This window comes from Lynx rufus, unplaced genomic scaffold, assembly GCF_022079265.1.
Source record: "Lynx rufus isolate CCGP_SWC_20201006 ecotype Redwood Valley unplaced genomic scaffold, mLynRuf1.p SCAF_9, whole genome shotgun sequence".
NCBI classification, from domain to species: Eukaryota; Metazoa; Chordata; class Mammalia; order Carnivora; family Felidae; genus Lynx; species Lynx rufus.
Genome location: NW_025814897.1, coordinates 99,900,328 through 99,920,053, shown reverse-complemented (window position 1 = coordinate 99,920,053; position 19,726 = coordinate 99,900,328). Strand labels below are relative to the sequence as shown.

Sequence of the window (19,726 nt, the reverse complement as noted above, 5' to 3'; positions counted from 1 at the left end):
GAGGGGGGGAGACACAGAATCTGAAGCAGGCTCCAGGCTCTGAGCTGTCAGCCCACAGCCTGATGTGGGACTCGAACTCACAAATCCTGAGATCATGACCTGAGCTGAAGTCAGGTGCTTAACTGACTGAGCCATCCAGGCACCCCAGTCCTGATTCTTGTTACAAAATAATTGGGTGGTGGTGTTTCTTTTTAATGAGAAAATTATACTTCTTTTTTTGTTAGAGATACACTGTTCACACATGAATCTCAAATTTGAGAAAATTCATCTAGGATGTGGTCCTCTTCATACCCATAGTCTGAAATGTTACTTACCCAATAAGTTTTACCATCATAATTATTAGAATGTACAGTGCCACTGTTTGTTTGCTTTTATCTTTTGGTTTGTTTAATACTTGCAAAGCAAAGCAGGGGCACCTGGCTGGCTCATTCGGTAGAGCATGCAACTCTTGATCTCGGGGTCACGAATTCAAGCCCCACTTGGGGCAAATAGTAATAGTATGGGGGGGGCGTACTATGAATGAAGATGTTGCCTCCAGACTCTTTTACTTCCTTGAAAGGTTACATGCTTTTTGGGGGCAACACAATAAGAAAGCTGGGGATGCTGTTACTGACAATTTGTGCTTTTGCCTCATCCTTGTAGGCGATTCTGTTACTTGGTTTTCTTATTATTTTAGTCTTTTTGGTATTGCTGGGAATTGAGTAATGATTAATTCCTACAATGATGAAATAGGAAACTATTTCAAAATGATAGGTGGGGAATCACAAAAAGTACTGTATTTAGATTATTTTAGATTTATAAAGATTTATAAAATGGATCCAATGCACCCGTTCTAGTAATTATAGTGTCTGAGTTTAACGTATTTTGAAGATGATTGAAGAAGCTATGAGATAGCAATGCTTACAAATAGAACTGTTTGAAAGAGAATTTCAAAAACATTATATCCAAAGGTCTTTGATAGTAAGTTGAAGGTTAAAATATATCTTTCCTAAAGAATTGTAACTCCTTGGGGCTAAGAAAAACTTCACAAGAATTGTTGTATTCCTTCAATGTGACTTTAATGGTTACTGGAGATAGATAAAACTAAGCATGCACTCACGTATCCCTAAAACTGTAGAGAGTATATCTTTGGTTGACCCATCAGAATTAAGAAATTTGATGAAGAATATGCTGGTACTTAGCTGAGAAACTTTTCTTTAAAACTTTATTTTTGAGAGAGAGAATGAGTGTGACTGGGGGAGGGGCAGAGAAAGAGGAGGAAGGAGATGTCAGTGCAGAGGCTTGATCTCAGTTCTTGACCTCCTGACCTGAGCCATAATCCAGAGTTGGACGCTTAACAGACTGAGCCACCCAGGCACTCCTGAGAAACTTTTGAAGCATTGTAATGAACGTAGTTGTGATGGGTCAGATTTTCAGTGTTAGGCAGTGGCTTTTGTTAGGAAATAAACAGTTTCATATTTTTTCTTTCCAGTGAATAATCTGTATGTTGTTTTCACAGTGGCATGGCAGAGAGAAATGCTAATTTTGAAGCGCTTCCTGAGGATTGGCGAGCAAGACTGAAGAGAAGGAAAATGGCTCCAAACACATAGTTTGGGGTGGGGTGGGGGTGCTTTTTTTATAGGTTTTTTTTGTTTGTTTTTTTGTGCATTCAGTTCAGAGTCTTAACCAGTTTTACTGTCGTCAGTAAACTAAATGTTATGAGGGAGAGCATATAAATTTCCTGGGCAAAAGCATAGACATACAAAGTTTTCACATTTGTGAAATGTAATTTTTCTGTTTTGCTGAAGGGTGAGGTGAGGTTGACTGAATGCTTTGACATGGCTGCCTTTATTTTCACACTGGCAAACTCAGCGTATTAGGTACATTAACCTCTGATTGGGAACATGTGGTTCATGAGTATAATACCTCAGTGGAGGACTCACTGACAAAAAGTGAAGGACTTTCCTGTCCAGTAGAGGCTCATTTAGTTCCTAGTGTGGCTCTCTCTCATTAACTTCTACTCCAGAACAAGTGCAATTAAGAAGGCAGCTCTGTATTCTGTTTTGCTTAACTGGGATTATCGGAATCTCTGACGTCTTCTTCTAGCCTGCCACCCCTGAAGTGCTGAGGTATATTGAGGTGTTTACCTTGTGCTGACAGATGGCCACACTCTTTAGAGGATTCTCACAGATTCTAGAACTGATAGCTCAGTCATTTCACACACTAGTGGCATATTTAAATCTCAATACAGGCAGCAGCAGGTGTTCATATCTTTAATTTTGAGGATTTCCCCCCTCACATGTGTGGCAGTAAATGTAACAAGAGCCACTGTATGTATTAATGTGTCTCCATTGTCTTAACCTTGTTCCAAAATTCACCTCCCTTTTATGTGAATGTACTCTCCATAAAATTCCAGTATTTAAAAAGCAGTTTACTGTTCTGTACTTTCTATTGTATCACAATCAGGTAAAAGTCACTTTAAACTGAAGAAAAGGCAAATTGTGTTTTAAAGCTGTTTGTATTTCTCCAGTTTCTGACCTTGTAAATTTGTATATATGCACTAATAAAGCTTTTTTTATACTTCTGATTGGTTATCCTTGCTCTTCCAAGCCTGTTATATCATGATTGTACAATCAAGACTTTAAGTCCAGTCATACTTGTCTTTTATCAAATACAGCATAACGCATGTGTAAACACTGAAGAGAACAGCTCTCGGGAAAAAGAGCAGCAGGATCTTGAGTCATTTGTGGGTGGGAGAGCTGTGGGGATGGTGAGAAAACAGGCTTCTAGCACCAGAAGGTACTCTGTGACTTAAATTTTGGAGCTTGTATACTATAATATTAGCTAACGTTTGACCTAAAATCCTGGAAATGATGTGATGTGGTTAACATTTTAAGATTGCTTTGTTCCCTCTGACTATAAAAGTAACCTCTACTTTGGTTATATTCATATAAAATTGACCAAAGACAACAGTTAATAGTTTGGTTTTTATTCCAGTACCTTTATATGCATAGGAGTTTTGCCTACTGGGTGTCCTGTATATCAGTGTGTTTTATTTTATTTACGATTAATGCAAGTGTTGGGGTGACATTTTGTATATAAACTTTTTCTTATAATTTTACTAGAGCAGATTTCTAGAAAAGCTACCAACTAGCAAAGCTTTTAACTCCCTAGCAGTTCTCTAGACGTGTAGGAGTTGTTGCAGAGCACCAGTACGTTTGTCATTATGTTAACAGAATGGAGCACTTTCTAAAGTCAGATAATTCCATGGTCAAAATGTGTGGTTTCAGTTTTGTAATTTTTCAATTCTAGCTATGGGCTGGTGAGACTATAAGGTCAAAGAAAAGGGGAATCTGCTCCATCTGAGCAACACTTACCAGTTACCTAAACCTAAGGAATGGCAAAGAAGTCTGGAATTACTTTTGAGGCCTGCTAACTGATACTGTATTCACCGGTCTAATTTTGGTTCCCCAGAAGCGGGGCTGCAACTGAAAGGAGGAATCAGTGTGAAGAGCTGGAGGCTGGCCAGTCTTCCACCTTTCCCAGGTTCCTCCCTCATACCCTGGAGGCGGGGCCTCGCTGCCCGGAAGCGTCCGGCCACCCTGCTCTCCCACTTCCGCTCCGTCGTTGCTTGGCTACCGGGCCCTAGCAGCCGAAAGCCGCGGCAGGCGAGCGCTGCAAGCGTGTTTTCTGGGCGCTGAGCGTTTCGGCTGCTGTCCCTGCAGTGAGGTGGCCTCCCGCCTGGCTTAGGCTCCTTTGCCCGGGACGGGCCGGGGAGCGGAGGCGATCGCACCCTTCCCCTGCCTTTCTGGGAAATCTCCACGCCCCCGCCCCTATTCTTCGGGAAACTGCCCCTCACCTCCTTCTCCAGCACCAGAAAGCCCTGAACCCCTGGGTCCCGTTTTCGCGAGCTCACACTGCGGTCCCCTGACCTTTCTTCTCTACCCCGAGGCGACTCCGTCGCATCCCTCTACCCCCCACCCCCCATTCGCAATTCTTTCACTTTCCTGTTGCGTCCTGGTGGTGGGCATCTCTCTCCTCGGAGAGGGAAGCATGGGACCAGCACGGGTCCAGGCGCCTCAGGAGGCAGAGGCTGGAAGACAAACCGCCCTCCCTAGTTCCTCAGGTGTGCGTCCGAGCCTCAGAGTGGGAACCAGTAGCCAGGTGCTTGTATGTGTGAGAAGCTGGGTTGGCAGGGAAGAGGGAGCGATGCGGCAGGGTTTCCTAAAATTCGCGTGAGAGCCGCGCAGGTGGAGGAGGGTGGGGGAGAATATCGGCAGTTTTTTTCAGTTGTCCTGTTCTGGTGTTTTAGCTTCTGTGTAATCAGCTGCCCTTTTGGAAATCGGGCGGGGGTTGTGGCTGGATGCCGGTGTCACTGACTTGTCTTCAGCATAGAATGCAGAAGTAACATGTTCCCAGCACTGGAAACAGAGGTAAAGCAGGAGGTTGGTACACTCCCCTCTCCAGGAACTCCACAGAAATCCAGTACTTCTATATCAGAAGGTATATTCTGGTGGCACCTTTTTCCGGCAGGAGATCTTGATCCCCAAGATAGAATAATTTGCATGAATGTCTTTCACTCGGTTTGTTTACAGAATCCTTGGGTATACTGTCCTTTGCAACAAACACTTCTTGTGTGCCCTTTGTTAAGAGTTCAATATTACTTGAAAGGACTTTCGTGATTGAGATGACTTTTCCTTTCACAGACTCTTCCTGATCCCTATGAAGACTTTATGTACCATCATCTTCAATACTATGGCTACTTTAAAGGTAATATCTCATTCTTACCTAGCATCACCTTTTCTGCCTTCATGGAGTAAATGGTTTGATTAACTGGAAGAGTTGCACTTGGATGAACTAATGGTGAATTTTTCTAGCACTGTAAGGGAAAGGTGAAGGGAAGTGAAAAGTACTTCCTTTCTCCATTGCTGTGCTGCTGTGTGTCACCTCTTTTGAGTGTGTATACAAGAGTCTGTCTATCCTTGGGCCAATACCACCACCCTTTCTTAATTATACCATATGGCATTTAAATAGTCTTGATAATCTGGAAAGACATGTCCTCCATCTTGTCCACAAGTCTCTTGGCTGTTCTTGCCTTTTCCATTGTATTGAATCTGTAGATCAAATTTCAGAAGAAGTGAGAATTTTCTAATACTGGTTCAGCAATCTATGAATATACTCTGTTTCTTCGTCTACATAGGTGTTGTTTAATGTCTCCCAATAAAGATTTGTAAATTTGTCATGGGACTTTGTATCGTTAGGCTACCATAAATGGTATCTTTTTAAATTTTGATTCTCTTTGTTCCTAGTATCTAGAAATAAAATTAAGTTTCAATATTGATTTTATTTCTATCAACCTTGTTAAACTTTCTTATTAACTGTTTCATTTTTAAAGTGATAATTTGTGGGGCACCTGGGTGGCTCAGTTGGTTAAGTGTCCGACTTCGGCTCAGGTTACGATCTCACAGTTCGTGGGTTTGAGCCCCACATCGGGCTCTTTGCTGACAGCTCGAAGCCTGGAGCCTGTCCCTCTCTTCTGTGTCTCCCTCTCTTTCTGCCCCTCCCCTGTGCACACTCTCTCTCTCTCAAAAATGAATAAACATTTAAAAAATAAAGTGGTAATTTGTTGAAAACTGGATTTCCAGTTAGCCAGATTCAAGAGCCCTCAAGACAAAGCAGTTTTGGGCACCTTTCTCTTTCCACTGTACCATGCTGCTTCTCAAGTCTCTCCTCACTGTAAAATGGAGAAAATGATGCTTAGCTCACGTAAGTTGGGATATGAAAGCTTTTTGGAATATAGGACATGTTCATTGTAAAAGCCTGCCGTGGGTGATGGGTGGTGACAGAAGTAGTGGCGGGTTTGGTAGTGGTCGTGGTTTTGGTATTAACCTAGATGTTACAGGTGATGAACTAGCCTTCCAGCACCTTTGTTTAATTGTCTATTCATAGGTCACAGAGGTAGTTTACCAACCTCAGCTACACACCAGCATGTTTGGAAGAATAATCCTCGATACCTGTTGAGCGGCTCTTTTGGAGAAAGACAGGGTATGATACCAGACCCTCTGCAAAAGGAGAAGCTTCTGTGTGAGTAATAATCAGTGTCTGTGAACCCCAGAATTCAGTTGCCTTGAGCAACTCCTTCAGGTATTGAGGAGAACATGGCCTAACTCGAGAGAAGCCAGAGAAGCAGCCTCGGCCACCGTTTCCTGACATCACTCAAAAATGTTCTATCTAGATCCACTTTGGAGTATAGGTTTTAGATTAAAATACTATACCTTCTGGATTATATTTTTCTTCAAATTGTTGGAAAATTTGTTAAGACTCTTTGGTCAAGAGGAGCACATTGATTTTTACACAGATTTGATGGATGTATTTGTTAAGGCAGTTTGCATAATAGTGGTGGAAACCAGGGGACTCCTGGGTGGATCAGCCAGTTGAACCTTCCAACTTTATTTCAGGTCATGATCTCACAGTTCACAGGTTCAAGCCCCATGTCAGGCTCTGTGCTGACAGCTCAGAGCCTGGAGCCTGCTTCAGATTTTCTGTCTCTCTCTCTCTCTGCCCCTCTCCCACTCATGATCGGTCTCTCTCTCTCTCTCTCTCTCTCTCTCTCTCTCTCTTTCAAAAATAAACATTAGAAAAAATTAAAAAAAAAAAAGAATGGTGGAAACCAATTTCAGCTAGCTTAAGCAAAAAATAAGTTTTCACAAGGATTTTATAGGTTCCTTCTGGAATCTAAGGGCAGGTGTGCAGTTGAAGTTCTCCCTCAATACATATGCAACCAAAAGTCAATTCACTTTTCTTTTCCCCATATCCTCCCCTGATCCCAGTTCAAGCTGCTGTCATTTCTCATTATTGAAACAGCCCCAGTACTTGGTCTCCTGAATTCTTCTCTTGTTTCATGCTAACCCCTTTCAGTCTGTTTTCCACACAGCATTATTCTTTTTTATATGCAAGTCTGATTGTGCCCTTTTTCTAGTTAAAACCTGTGAATGACACGACTCAAAAGCCATAAAATACTGTGAAGAAAGCAAAATAACAAACTGAAAAAGAAAAAGTTTGCGACAAATATGTCAAAGGATTACAGTCCTTAACATAACAGGCTCTTACAAATCAATATGTAAAAGATGACCAGATAGGAAAATGGGCAAAGACAACCAAAGCAGAAAAAGACATGAGCAAGCCTTTCCTAAAAACAAATACAGTCGACAGGCTTATGGAAAGATGCTCGATTTCACGTCCAATTAAAGATACAAATCAAAATGTCAAGGTACCGTTTTTTTAATTATGGGATTTGGGAAAAAAAGCTTTTTTTAATGACACCTAGTATATATAGGTCAGGGTATGGGGGAACACTCCTCCACTGCTGTCAGGGATGTGAACAGGTAGACTATTTTAGGAAGGCAATTTGACACTACCTGGGAAATTTAGTACAGTGCATGACCCTTGATGCAGCAATTCTATTTTCAGATCTATGTCTGCGCACATCCCAGTGCCCTGAAGGCTCTTCCATTCTGTGTCCCAGGGCTCCTGACAGGGAGTAGAAAGGCAGGGGTTGAGCGAAGGAGACTCATCTGGGTGGGATGGCTTAGGAGCCAGCTGATTGCCCCACACCCTTCAGTTTCCTCCTGCCCCATTTAACTGACACTCAAGATAACATTCATAAGAAATGATTGCCAGGCTCAATAGAATAAAAAACATGAATGCAAAATCAGCTGGTAGAGGCAACAATGTGAATGAGGTTTAGAGTGTAATTGATAATAGGATGTGCACAGGAACCTGTGGGTGGATAAGTTCATCTCAGCCTAACTGCTTCTGTCTACTTTGTTCACAGTAAGGGGTAGTCCTCACAGGACAATGCAGCTGTAAATGCATGATCCTTATAGTAAATTGAGAATCTCAGTGGTATTAAGGAAAAATGATCTTTAGAGCAACCAGACTCCAGACTTTTTTTCCTGTTTTGATCGTTGAAGTAAAGATCTTTTTGCATCATCTTTGTAGCAAAGTATTTTTATGCTGTTGGTTTTTTAACCAGAAAAGAACAAAGAGAAAAAGGAATGGGTTACAATACAATCTGCTTATTTGAAAAAAGAAGAAAAAATAATAAAGAAGGGCACCTAGGTGGCTCAGTCAGTTACTGTTAAGTGGTCCAACTTTGGCTCAGGTGATGATCTCATGGCTCGTGAATTGGTGCCCTACATCGGGCTCTATGCTGACAGCTTAGAGCCTGGAGCCTGCTTTGGATTCTGTGTCTCTCTCTCTGCCCCTCCCTCACTCATTCTCTGTCTGTCTCTCTCTTTCACTCTCTCTCTCAAAAATAAATAAGCATTAAAGAAAGTAAATGAATAAAACAAAAGAAAAGGAATATGTGTGTAAAGTTGCAAATTCAAATGGCAGAAAAAAAGGAAAATTAAAAGCCCTCCGTGCCCTACTCCTGATAAAGCCATTATTGTCTTAATTCTTTTCATATATGCTCATGTATCTGTGTATTCTTGTCTTTTTAATTACTCACAGGGGATACTATACACAATACTATAATACTATAACTTTGATATTTTTTTTCCGTTTAATAATACACCTTACAGAGCTTTTTCAAATGAGCACACACACAATTTTTTACCTCATCTTTTTTTTTTTTTAACGTTTATTCATTTTTTGAGAGACAGAAAGAGAGCATGAGTGAAAGAGGGGCAGAGAGACAGGGAAACACAGAATTCCAAGCAGGCTCCAGGCTCTGAGCTGTCAGCACAGAGCCTGACATGGGGTTTGAACTCACGAACCACGACCCGAGCCAAAGTTGGACGCTTAACCGACTGAGCCCCTCAGGCACCCCTACCTCATCTTTTTTAAGGGCACCTACAGTATTCCACCTGATTAATATGTCATAATTATTTTAACTTCCCTTTTGATGTTTTCGTTGTTTCCACATTTTTGTTATTTGAACATTGCTTCAGTAAGCGTCTTAGTATGTGTAGTTTTTTTCTTTTTAAGTTTATTTATTTATTTTGAGAGAGAGAGCGAGCAGGGGAGGGGCAGAGAGAGAAGGAAAGAGAGGGAATCCCAAGCAGGCTCCGCACCATCAGCACGGAGCCCGACATGGGGCTTGAACCTACGAGGCATGAGTTCATGACCTGCGCCAAACCAAAAGTTGGGCATTTAACCGACTGAGCCACCCAGGCATCCCTGTATGTGTATCTTGATGAATTTTTGTGAGAAAATCTGTAAAGTAAATTCTTAGCAGTGGGATTGCTGGATCAATGGTTCTGTATTTTTTTTTTAATTTTTTTTTCAACATTTATTTATTTTTGGGACAGAGAGAGACAGAGCATGAACGGGGGAGGGGCAGAGAGAGAGGGAGACACAGAATCGGAAACAAGCTCCAGGCTCTGAGCCATCAGCCCAGAGCCTGACTCAGGGCTCAAACTCACAGACCGCGAGATCGTGACCTAGCTGAAGTCGGACGCTTAACCGACTGCGCCACCCAGGCGCCCCAATGGTTCTGTATTTTAAATGTTACTAGATAAACTGCCAAACTGCTTTCCAGAAAGTTTGTACTGATTTGCCCACTTGCCAGCAGGTTCTGAGAGTACCTGTTTACTTAACACCTGTGCCAGAATGAATGTGAAAACACATAAATACTTTTTGTGTCTGTTAGGTAAAAAAGTAGTATTTCCTTGTCATAGTGGTTTACATTTCTTGATGTAACGCTGAGCAGCTTTACCATCTTTTCAAATGTTTATGATCCCCCCTCCCCTCATTAAACTAGGGAAAAAATTAAGAGACAGAAAAAACAGGGCCCTGAAATTAAAAAGAAAAAATTTTAGAGAAAGAAAAGAAAAAAAGAAGGAAAAATGGGGCCCTAAATGGGGGTGGAGGATGGAAAGGAATAGGGAAAGAGGCAAGAAAAAAGAAAGTCACAGATCCCTAGGACAAACCATGCCTCCTTCTTCCTCTTTCTAGGGCCCACCTGTATATCTTCACCTGTGCATAGACGGATAGAAGCTGTGAGCAGAGGTATTCCATGTCCTTCCAGACCCGAAAACTCATGCTGCTGCTTAACAGAAATACGTCTTCACTCCCTGCTCTCCCCTCCAGATCTGGCACTCACCACACCCAGGGGCTTTTGGCCTTTCCTTCCCCCTCTCCTTGCCTTTCTTTGCCTTCTTCCTCTCATTTCTCTTCTTTTTCTCCGTCCTAGGAGCCTCTTTTCCTCCTTTCTTTCTCATTCTTTTCCCCAAGAGCTCATCTTTCTCTCCTGCCCCTGCTCGCTCCTCTTCGTTAGTTTCTGTGTCCTCCCAACCATTGTATTTTGAATTTGAAAGTTAATTTGTAGATTATTTCTACAAATTAGTTAATAGTTATTAGTGTTGTTAATAAAGTCTTACGTACTTTTCTCTAAAACGCTAACAGATGAAATGCAGTTTCCTCTTTTGCCTCTCTCTAAGCAAAAATAATATGACATAATTTGATTTAAAAAACAAAAAAGTTTCTTCTAACTTACTCTAAACCTTTACATTTAAATATTTAATAGACTGTGTAGAATTTTAATAATGTAGAATTTTAACTTTGCATAATGTCAATGCTGTCGTCTTGGACTAAATCTCCTTCTTGAAGGAAACACCTGTCTTAGGATTGTGCACCTGTGCTCATATTTTAATACAGTGCTTCAAGTTACTTGGTTGTCACAGTTGAGCTGTAAAGTCCCCAAGGAGAAAAGGAAAGCTATTCACTCATTCCCTTTCTCTCTGCAGATTCTCTTATGCTTAGTTCACCACTTCTTAGGAGCAGGCAGCTTCTTCATGATGAATTTGGTGAAGTCAACCCATGTCTTCGAGAACCCCGAGATCTCTTTACCTTCTTCTCTAGCAGTGGGCCTCTGCAGGCTCCGAGATGGCCAATAGAATGTGAGGTCATCAAGGAAAACCTTCATCATATTGGTAATGTGACTTCTGTGTCGCGGTGCTGTCCTGACAGACATTATTATGAGAACCTATTAAGTCCAGCATACTGAAGTACAAGGCAGGACAGATTCAACATCTGTTAGCTCATCCTGAAATGATTAAGCCCTGGGAAACTGATATACACTGGTCAAAGTAAAAGTTACACTAATGTGTAAGCTCAAATGCTTCAGGGTTTATTGGAATGGAGGGATACCTTTCTAGAAGCCGAAATATATCAGTACTTACATCTGCCTCAGTATTAATATGCTTGAGTTTTAGGAATTGTATTTTTTTTTTGACTCAAAATCACATGATGTAACATTTTTTTTTTACTTTTTTTAACTATTAGAATTTATTTATTAAATGTTTTATATGTCATCTTTAGATATTTTCTATTATGATCTTTTCATTTGTTTATTTTATTTTATTATTATTTTTTAATTTACATCCAAGTTAGTTAGCATATAGTACAACAGTGATTTCAGGAGTAGATTCCTTAGTGCCCCTTACCCATTTAGCCCATCCCTCCTCCCAGAATCCCTCCAGTGACCTTCTGTTTGTTCTCCATATTTAAGAGTCTCTTAGGTTTTTGTGCCCCTCCCTGTTGTTGTATTATTTTTGTTTCCCTTCCCTTATGTTCATCTGTTTTGTCTCTTAAAGTCCTCATATGAGTGAAGTCGTAATGATATTTGTCTTTCTCTGACTAATTTCACTTAGCATAATACCCTCCAGTTCCATCCTCATAGTTGCAAATGGCAAGATTTCATTCTTTTTGATTGCCGAGGAATATTCCATTGTATATATATACCACATCTTCTTTATCCATTCGTCCATTGATGGACATTTGGGCTCTTTCCATACTTTGGCTATTGTTGATAGTGCTGCTATAAACATGGGGGTGCATGTGCCCCTTTGAAACAGCGTACCTGTATCTCTTGGATAAATATCTAGTAGTGCAATTGCTGGGTCGTAGGGTAGTTCTATTTTTAATTTTTTGAGGAACCTCCATACTGTTTTCCAGAGTGGCTCCACCAGCTTGCATTCCCACCAGCAATGCAAAAGAGATCCTCTTTCTCCGCACCCTCGCCAACATCTGTTGTTGCCTGAGTTGTTCATGTTAGCCTTCTGACAGGTGTGAGGTGATATCTCATTGTGGTTTGATTTGTATTTCCCTGATGATGAATGATGTTGAGCATTTTGTCTTGTGTCAGTTGGCTATCTGGATGTCTTCTTTGGAGAAGTGTCTATTCATGTGTTTTGTCCATTTCTTCACTGGATTCTTTGTTTTTCGGGTGTTGAGTTTGAGAAGTTCTTTATAGATTTTGGATACTAACCCTTTATCTGATAGGTCGTTTGCAAATATCTTCTCCCATTCCGTCGGTTGCCTTTTATTTTTGCTGATTGTTTCTTTCACTGTGCAGAAGCTTTTTTATTTTGATGAGGTCCCAATAGTTCATTTTTGCTTTTGTTTCCCTTGCCTCTGGAGACATGTTGAGTAAGAAGTTGCTGCGGCCGAGGTCAAAGAGGTTTTTGCCTGCTTTCTCCTCAAGGATTTTGATGGCTTCCTGTCTTACATTGAGGTCTTTCATCCATTTTGAGTTTATTTTTGTGTGTGGTGTAAGAGAGTGGTCCAGGTTCATTCTTCTGCATGTCACTGTCCAGTTTTCCCAGCACCACTTGCTGAAGAGACTGTCTTTATTCCATCAGATATTCTTTCCTGCTTTGTCAAAGATTAGTTGGCCATACGTTTGTGGGTCCATTTCTGGGTTCTCTATTCCGTTCCATTGATCTGAGTGTCTGTTTTTGTGCCATAGGAGTTGTATTTTTACTAGCCTTGGTATAGCTGATGAACACTATACATACCAGAACATAGTTTTTACTGTTGTTTTGTTGTTGTTGTTGTTGTTGTTAGATTTTTTTTGTTGGTTTTTTTTTTTAAGTAGGCTTAAACCCAGTGTGCAGCCCAGTGCGGGGTTTGAACTCACGATCCTGAAGATCAAGACCTGAGTTGAGATCAAGAGTCAGACAGACACTTAGCTGACCGAGCCACACAAGCGCCCCAGTTTTGGCTGTTTTGGTTTTTTTTAGAGAGAAAGAGAGGTAGGGTGCAAGTGAGAGAGGGGCAGAGAGACAGAGAATCCCAGGAGGGGCAGAGAAAGAGAGGGAGAGAGAGAAAGAGAAGCAGGGCTCATGCTCGCCTGAAGCAGGGCTTGTGCTCACACGAAGTGGGACTAGAGCTCACCTGATGTGGGAATCAAACTCATGAACTCCAAGATCGTGACCTGAGCCAAAAGTCAGATGTGTGACCATTAAGCCACACAGGTGTCCCAGTTTTGACTGTTTTTAATTGTATTTTGAGTTTATTGGAGTGTTTTTGTGGAAATGGTGGAGACTAGTTTTGTGAGATTGCTGGTCACACGTTTGAGCTCTTGGTGCAGATACAATCTTCAGCATTCATTATATGAGGGTTTCAGAAGTGGGTTGCATTGAAGTGGAGACTTTTCTAATGGCTGGGATGCCTACGTCTATCAAACATTATGTCTCTGCTTTAGACTGCTAGATAAACAACTGGATGTTTCTTATTCTCACACTTCCCTCTTATAATATTCATTCAATGTATATTTAATAAGCATCTGCCATCTGCTAAGTGCAGTGCTTGGTGTTACAGATATAATGATAAACAAATGGAGACACCGAGAGTTCACATACTGGTGGGGTTGTTGAAGATACAACCAGGCAATTGCTTAGAGTTTAGTCCCTCTGGGAACGCTTAACACCAGCCTGGAAGATTAGGGAGGGTTTCCCAGAGGAGATGACACATATACTGAGATCTGAAGGATGATAAGTTACAAGTAATCCACCTGAGAAGGTCAAAGAAAATATTCTAGTTAGAGGACATAGAAGAAGAGCATGGCATGTTTGAGCAACCATGGAGCATTGAGCATGAAAGACAGGAGATAAAGCTGAAAATAGAGGGAACTTCTCAGTGTCTTAACTGGGCACAGGATTCTGCTCTTAAGGTGTTTGGAAATGGAGGTTGAATTTTGAGTTCGTATAATAGCTGAGAAGTCCTAAGATCAATTTTTAGATAAAAGTCTTAGTTGATGTGGCTGAACAATAGGATTTTGCTTTTCTCTATATAAAATAAGCAAAGAAAATTCCTGTGAGGATTTTGGATGCAGTTCCAAGAGGGGGAAAAGGTGGGAAACTGGAATTAAATAACCACATTATTGCAGTGGTAATCCACAAAAGCACTAGATTTTTATTTATTTTTTTAAGTACTATGCCCAACGTGGAGCTTGAATCCAGAATCCCAAGATCAAGAGTTGCACCCCAGCACTAGATATTTTAAAAGGCAATTCTTTTTAATTTCAAGGAAATTTGATAACAAGCACCTTATTGTTTAAACCAAATTGACACCCTCATCATTTCCCATCTCTTTAAAGATAAGAAATTAGCATTGTTTTTTTTAATTTTTTTAATGTTTTATTTTATTTTTGAAAGAGAGACAGAGCACAAGTGGGGGAGGGTACAGAGAAAGGGAGACACAGAATCTGAAGCAGGCTCCAGGCTCCGAGCTGTCAGCAAGAGCCCGACGCGGGGCTCGAACTCACGAACCGTGAAATCATGGCCCTGAGCTGAAGTCAGACACTCAACTGACTGAGCCACCCAAGTGGCCCAAGCATTGTTTTTTAATGAGTTGCATCTTTATTATTTATTTTGTCTTTATTTTTTTATATTTAGTCAGTCAGAAGATAATATTAGAAGCAGTAAAGAACTGCAGGGTTTTTTTTTTTTCATGTTTATTTTTGAGAGAGCACGCATGTGAGTTGAGGAAGGGCAGAGAGAGAGGAAGACAGAGGATCTGAAGGAGGTTCTGTGCTGTCAACCCAGAGCCCAGTGTGGGGCTTGAAATCATGAACCCTGAGATCATGACCTGAGCCAAAGTCAGATGCTTAACTGACTGAGCCACCCAGGTTCCCTAAGAACAGAAGTTTTAAGCACAGATTTTGGAGTGATTCCAATGAGGTTCTAGGCCCAGATCTGCCACTTACTAGCTGTATAACCTTGAGCTCATTTTTTTTTTTCATTCAAATTTATTTAAACTGAAAAAAAAAACAAAAACTGGTTACCCATTTCTCCTGTCTACCTCTGGCAACCACCAATGAGCTTATTTCTTTGGTTTTGTTGTTTGTTTTGTTTTTTAAATCCAATATGTAAGAGAGATCACATAGTATTTGTCTTTCTCTGTCTGACTTATTTCACTTACCACAATGTCCTCAAGGTCTGTACATGTTGCAAATGACAAGATTTCATTCCTTTTTTATGGATGAATAATATGTCATTGTGTATTTATACCACAATTTCTTTGTCCATTCATTCATCAATGAACACTTAGGTTATTTCCATATCTTGGCTATTATAAATAATGCTGCAGTGAACATGGGGGTGCCCTTATGTTTTTGAGTTAGTATTTTCATTTTCTTTGGATAAATACCCAGAAATAGAATTGCTGGATCATATGGTAGTTTTATTTTACAATTTTTTTTAAGTTTTTTTTTTTTTTTTTTTTTTTAAGACAGCAAGAGAGAGCACAAGGAAGAACAAGTTGGGGGGTGGGGGGCAGAGACTGAGGGAGAGAGAGAATCCCAAGCAGGTCCCACATTGCCAGTGCAGAGCCCTACACAGGGCTCAAACTCAAGAACCATGAGATCATGACCTGAGCCAAAATCAAGAGTCAGATGCTTAACCGACTGAGCCACCCCTATTTTATGATTTTTTTGAGGAACCTCCATACTATTTTCCATAGTGGCTGTACCAATTTACATACCCCGCCAACAATAGGGTTCCCTTTGCTCCACATCCTCGCTAACATTTGTTATTTCTAGTCTTTTTGATGATAGCCATTCTAACTGGTATGAGGTGATTTTCATTGTAGTTTTGATTTGCATTTCCCTAATGATTATGATGTAGAGCATTTTTTCATGGCTCTGTTGGCCATCTGTATGTCTTCTTTGGAAAAATGTCTATTCAGATCCTCTGCCCATTTTTTAATTGGAATGCTTGCTTGTTTGCTATGAAGGTGTATGAATCCTTTATATATTTTGGATAGTAGCCTCTTATCAGATATATTATTTGCAAATATTTTTTCCCATTCACTGGGTTGCCTTTTCATTTTGTTAATGATTTCCTTTGCTGCACAGAAACTTTTTAATTTGATGCAGTCCCACTTGTTTATTTTTGCTTTTGCTGCTTTTGCTTTTAGTGTCAGATTAAAAAAATAATCACCAAGGGGCACCTGGCTGGCTCAGTCAGTAGAGCATGTGACTCTTGATCTTAGGGTTGTGAGTTCAACCCCACATTGGGCATGGAGCCTACCTAAAAAACATCATCACCAAGACCAATGCCCAGCAGCTTACTGCCTATGTTTTCTTCTAGGAGTTTTATGGTTTCAGGTCTTAAATTCAAGTCTTTAATCCATTTTGAGTTTAATTTTTTGTATGGTGTCAGACAGTGTTCCAGTTTCATTCTTTTGCATGTGACTGTCCCATTTTCCCAACACCCTTTATTGAAGAGACTGTCCTTCCTCATCATATATTCTTGGCTCCTTTGTCATCAATTAATGGACCATGTATAGGTGGATTTACTTCTGGGCTGTCTATTCTGTTCCATTGATATATGTGTCTGATTTTATGCTAATACCATACTGTTTTAACTACTGTAGCTTTATAATATAGTTTGAAATCAGGGAGCATGAAGTCTCTATCTAGCTTTGTTCTTCTCTCAAGATTGCTCTGGCTACTCAGGGTCTTTATGGTTCCATAGAACTTTTAGGATTCTTTGGTCTATTTCTGTGAAAAAATGCCATTAGAATTTTTATAGTGACTGCATTGAATCTGTATATTGATTTGGGTAGTATGGACATTTAAAAATATTCTTCAAATACGTGAGCATGGAATATCTTCTAATGTATTTGTGTCTTCTATTTTTTTCATTAATGTCTTACAGTTTTGAATATACAGGTCTTTCACCTCCTTAGTTAAATTTATTCCTAGGTATTTTATTCTTTTTGATACAGTTGTAAATGGGATTGTTTTCTTAATTTCTTTCTGATAGTTCATTACTAGTGTATAAACATGCAACATGTTTTTGTATTGATTGTAGTGATTTTGTACTTTGTATATTTACTGAATTTATTTATTAGTTCTAGCAGTTTTTTGATGAAGTTTTTACTATTTGGGGGAGTTTTTGAGAGAGAGAGAGAGAGAGAGAGAGAGGCATATGAAGAGGGAGAGAGAGAATCTTAAACAGGCTCCACACCCAGCACAGAGCTCAACGCAGGGCTCAGTCTCACGGCCCTGGGATCATGACCTGAACCAAAATCAAGAGTGGGACGCTTAACCAACTAAGCCACCCAGGTGCCCCTTTAGTGTTTTTTATGTACAGTATCATGTCATCTGCAAATAGTAACAGTTTGACAGTTTTACTTTCCTTTCCAATTTGGATGCCTTTTATTTATTTATTTTTTCTTGCCTGATTACTTCAGCAAGAACTTTCAGTACTATGTTGAGGAAAAATGGCGAGTCAGCATCTTTGCCTTTGCCTGATCTTAGAAGAAAAGCTTTCAACTTTTCACATTTGAGTATGGTTTTAGCTGTGGACTTGTCATATATGGCCTTTATTATGTTGAGGCTCCCTCTATACCCACTGTGTTGAGTTTTTATCATAAATGGATGTTAAATTTAGCCAAATGGTTTTTCTGCATCCGCCAAGATGATTGATGATTGTTATCCTTCATTTTGTTAATGTGGTGTATCACATTATCTAATTTGCAGATGTTGAACCATCCTTGCATCCCTGGAATAAATCCCACTTGATCAATGTATATGATCCTTTTAATATATTATTGAATTTCATTTGTGTCTTTATATGCTGTTGGCTTTCATCAATGGCTACTGTAGTTAAAATGATACTGAGAGTTGCCCAAGTCACATACGAGAAATCTTTTAGAATTGAGTGTTACTGAAAAAGCTTTGTTTCTTCTGAAATAGTTGATATACTTGTTCCTCTATGGTAATATAAATTATGTAGCTGATCATATTTTCCTGCCTTTAAAAAGAACTTTTGGGCACCTGGCTGGCTTAGTCAGTAGAGTACGTGACTCTTGATCTCAGTGTTGTAAATTTGAGCCCCGTGTTGGGTGTAGAGATTACTTAAAAATACAATCTTAAAAATAATTGCCAAAGAGAAAGAAGCTCAGGGCCAAATTTTGAAGAGTTGTTAGAGCAACTATAGATCAACTATATTGACCTTTCTGGCTTATTTTTAAGTCTTCTATTTAAAGTTTATATTTTGGGGCACCTGGGTGGCTCAGTCGGTTAAGTAGCCGACTTCGGGTCAGGTCATGATCTCACAGACTGTGAGTTCGAGCCCCGCGTCAGGCTCTGTGCTGACAGCTCAGAGCCTGGAGCCTGTTTCAGATTCTGTGTCTCCCTCTTTCTGACCCTCCCTCGTTCATGCTCTGTCTCTGTCTCAAAAATAAATAAACGTTAAAAAAAATTTTTTTTTAAAGAAAGTTTATATTTTTGTTGTATATGCTTTTTGTTAAAAATCTCCTCATAATCTTTATGGAAAGAACCAAGACATAATTTACAAACAAACTGGAGACTTACTATGAGAATTTGGTTTGATTCAACCAGACTAACCATATGAATAATAATTATTATATATAATTTTACATTAGTTCTGGATAAAATACCTTTTATGTTGCTTCTTATTTTGTACATTTTTAATGTTTTCTTTCAGAGTGGGTTCCACCTCAACCAGAATATTTCTATCAACCTACAGGAAATGAAAAGTTACCAGAAATTGTAGGAGAAGAAAAAGGCACAGTTGTCTTTCAATTAGATTCAGGTATTGTTATTACACTGAACAGTCAGTGATAATCATGACAATATTGTAATAAACATATTTTCTATAATAACAGTTATTTTTAACAAACTATAGTTTAGTGATAAATAAACTGTCCTTCCAGACCAGCCTGAATAGGAGCCATGATATTAATGGCTAATCAGATTTAAAATTTCAGTTGTTTTTTGGGGTGCCTGGGTGGCTCAGTAGGTTGAGCGACTGACTTCGGCTCAGGTCATGATCTCACAGTTTGTGAGTTTGAGCCCTGCATCGGGGGCTGTGCTGACAGCTCGGAGCCTGGAGCCTGCTTCAGATTCTGTGTCTCCCTCTCTCTCTGCCCCTCCCCCACTCATGCTCTGTCTGTCTCAGAAATAAATAAACATTAAAAAAAATATTAAAAATAAATAATAAAATAAAATTTCAGTTGTTTTTTAAAATGACAGTACCTTTTTCTTAATAGTTCTAAGCCCATTTTAGAGGTTCTTCTGTATTGGGGAGCCTGGGTGGCTTAGTTGGTTGAGCTTCTGACTTCGGCTCAGGTCATGACCTCACAGTCTATGAGTTTAAGCCCCACGTCGGGCTCTGTGCTGACAGCTTGGAGCCTGGAGCCTGCTTCTGATTCTGTGTCTTCCTCTTTCTCTGCCCCTCCCCCACTCATGCTCTGTCTTTTTCTGTCTCCAGAAATAAATAAACATTAAAAAAATAAATTTAAAGGTTCTCCTGTGTCACTCCACTTCCTAGAAATCAGATATTGGATATTCGGGGGAACTTGCTCTTCTTTTCTCCATCTCTGTGTTTTAGTGAGTTCTTTGTAGTATGTGCATATAACTCTCATTTACCATGTGGTTTAATTGATTTCCATTAATTTGCAGCCTTCCTATAGGTAGAATCCATCT

The 19,726-nt window shown here is 40.0% G+C and overlaps 2 protein-coding genes across 12 annotated transcripts in view; both read left to right on the top strand.

Moving 5' to 3' along the window:
• Positions 1-2,566, top strand: part of FNBP4 (formin binding protein 4) — a 42,490-nt gene extending 39,924 nt beyond the window's left edge. For both annotated transcript variants that reach the window (XM_047069989.1, XM_047069988.1), the window contains exon 17: positions 1,499-2,566. In XM_047069989.1, coding sequence (XP_046925945.1) covers positions 1,499-1,589 — 91 coding nt within the window. In that variant the 3' untranslated portion in view covers positions 1,590-2,566. The remainder of the gene's footprint in view (positions 1-1,498) is intronic.
• Positions 2,567-2,652: 86 nt separating this feature from the next.
• AGBL2 (AGBL carboxypeptidase 2) overlaps positions 2,653-19,726 on the top strand; it is a 46,619-nt gene continuing 29,545 nt past the window's right edge. For 4 of the 10 annotated variants that reach the window (XM_047069997.1, XM_047069990.1, XM_047069998.1 and 1 more), the window contains exons 1-8: positions 2,653-2,778; positions 3,454-4,105; positions 4,292-4,424; positions 4,686-4,749; positions 5,929-6,063; positions 9,940-9,993; positions 10,731-10,916; positions 18,726-18,833. In XM_047069997.1, coding sequence (XP_046925953.1) covers positions 4,389-4,424; positions 4,686-4,749; positions 5,929-6,063; positions 9,940-9,993; positions 10,731-10,916; positions 18,726-18,833 — 583 coding nt within the window. In that variant the 5' untranslated portion in view covers positions 2,653-2,778; positions 3,454-4,105; positions 4,292-4,388. Of the gene's footprint in view, positions 2,779-3,120; positions 4,106-4,291; positions 4,483-4,685; positions 4,750-5,928; positions 6,064-9,939; positions 9,994-10,730; positions 10,917-18,725; positions 18,834-19,726 lie in introns of those variants that run through there. The other 6 variants (XM_047069992.1, XM_047069993.1, XM_047069996.1 and 3 more) reach the window with 6 other exon arrangements.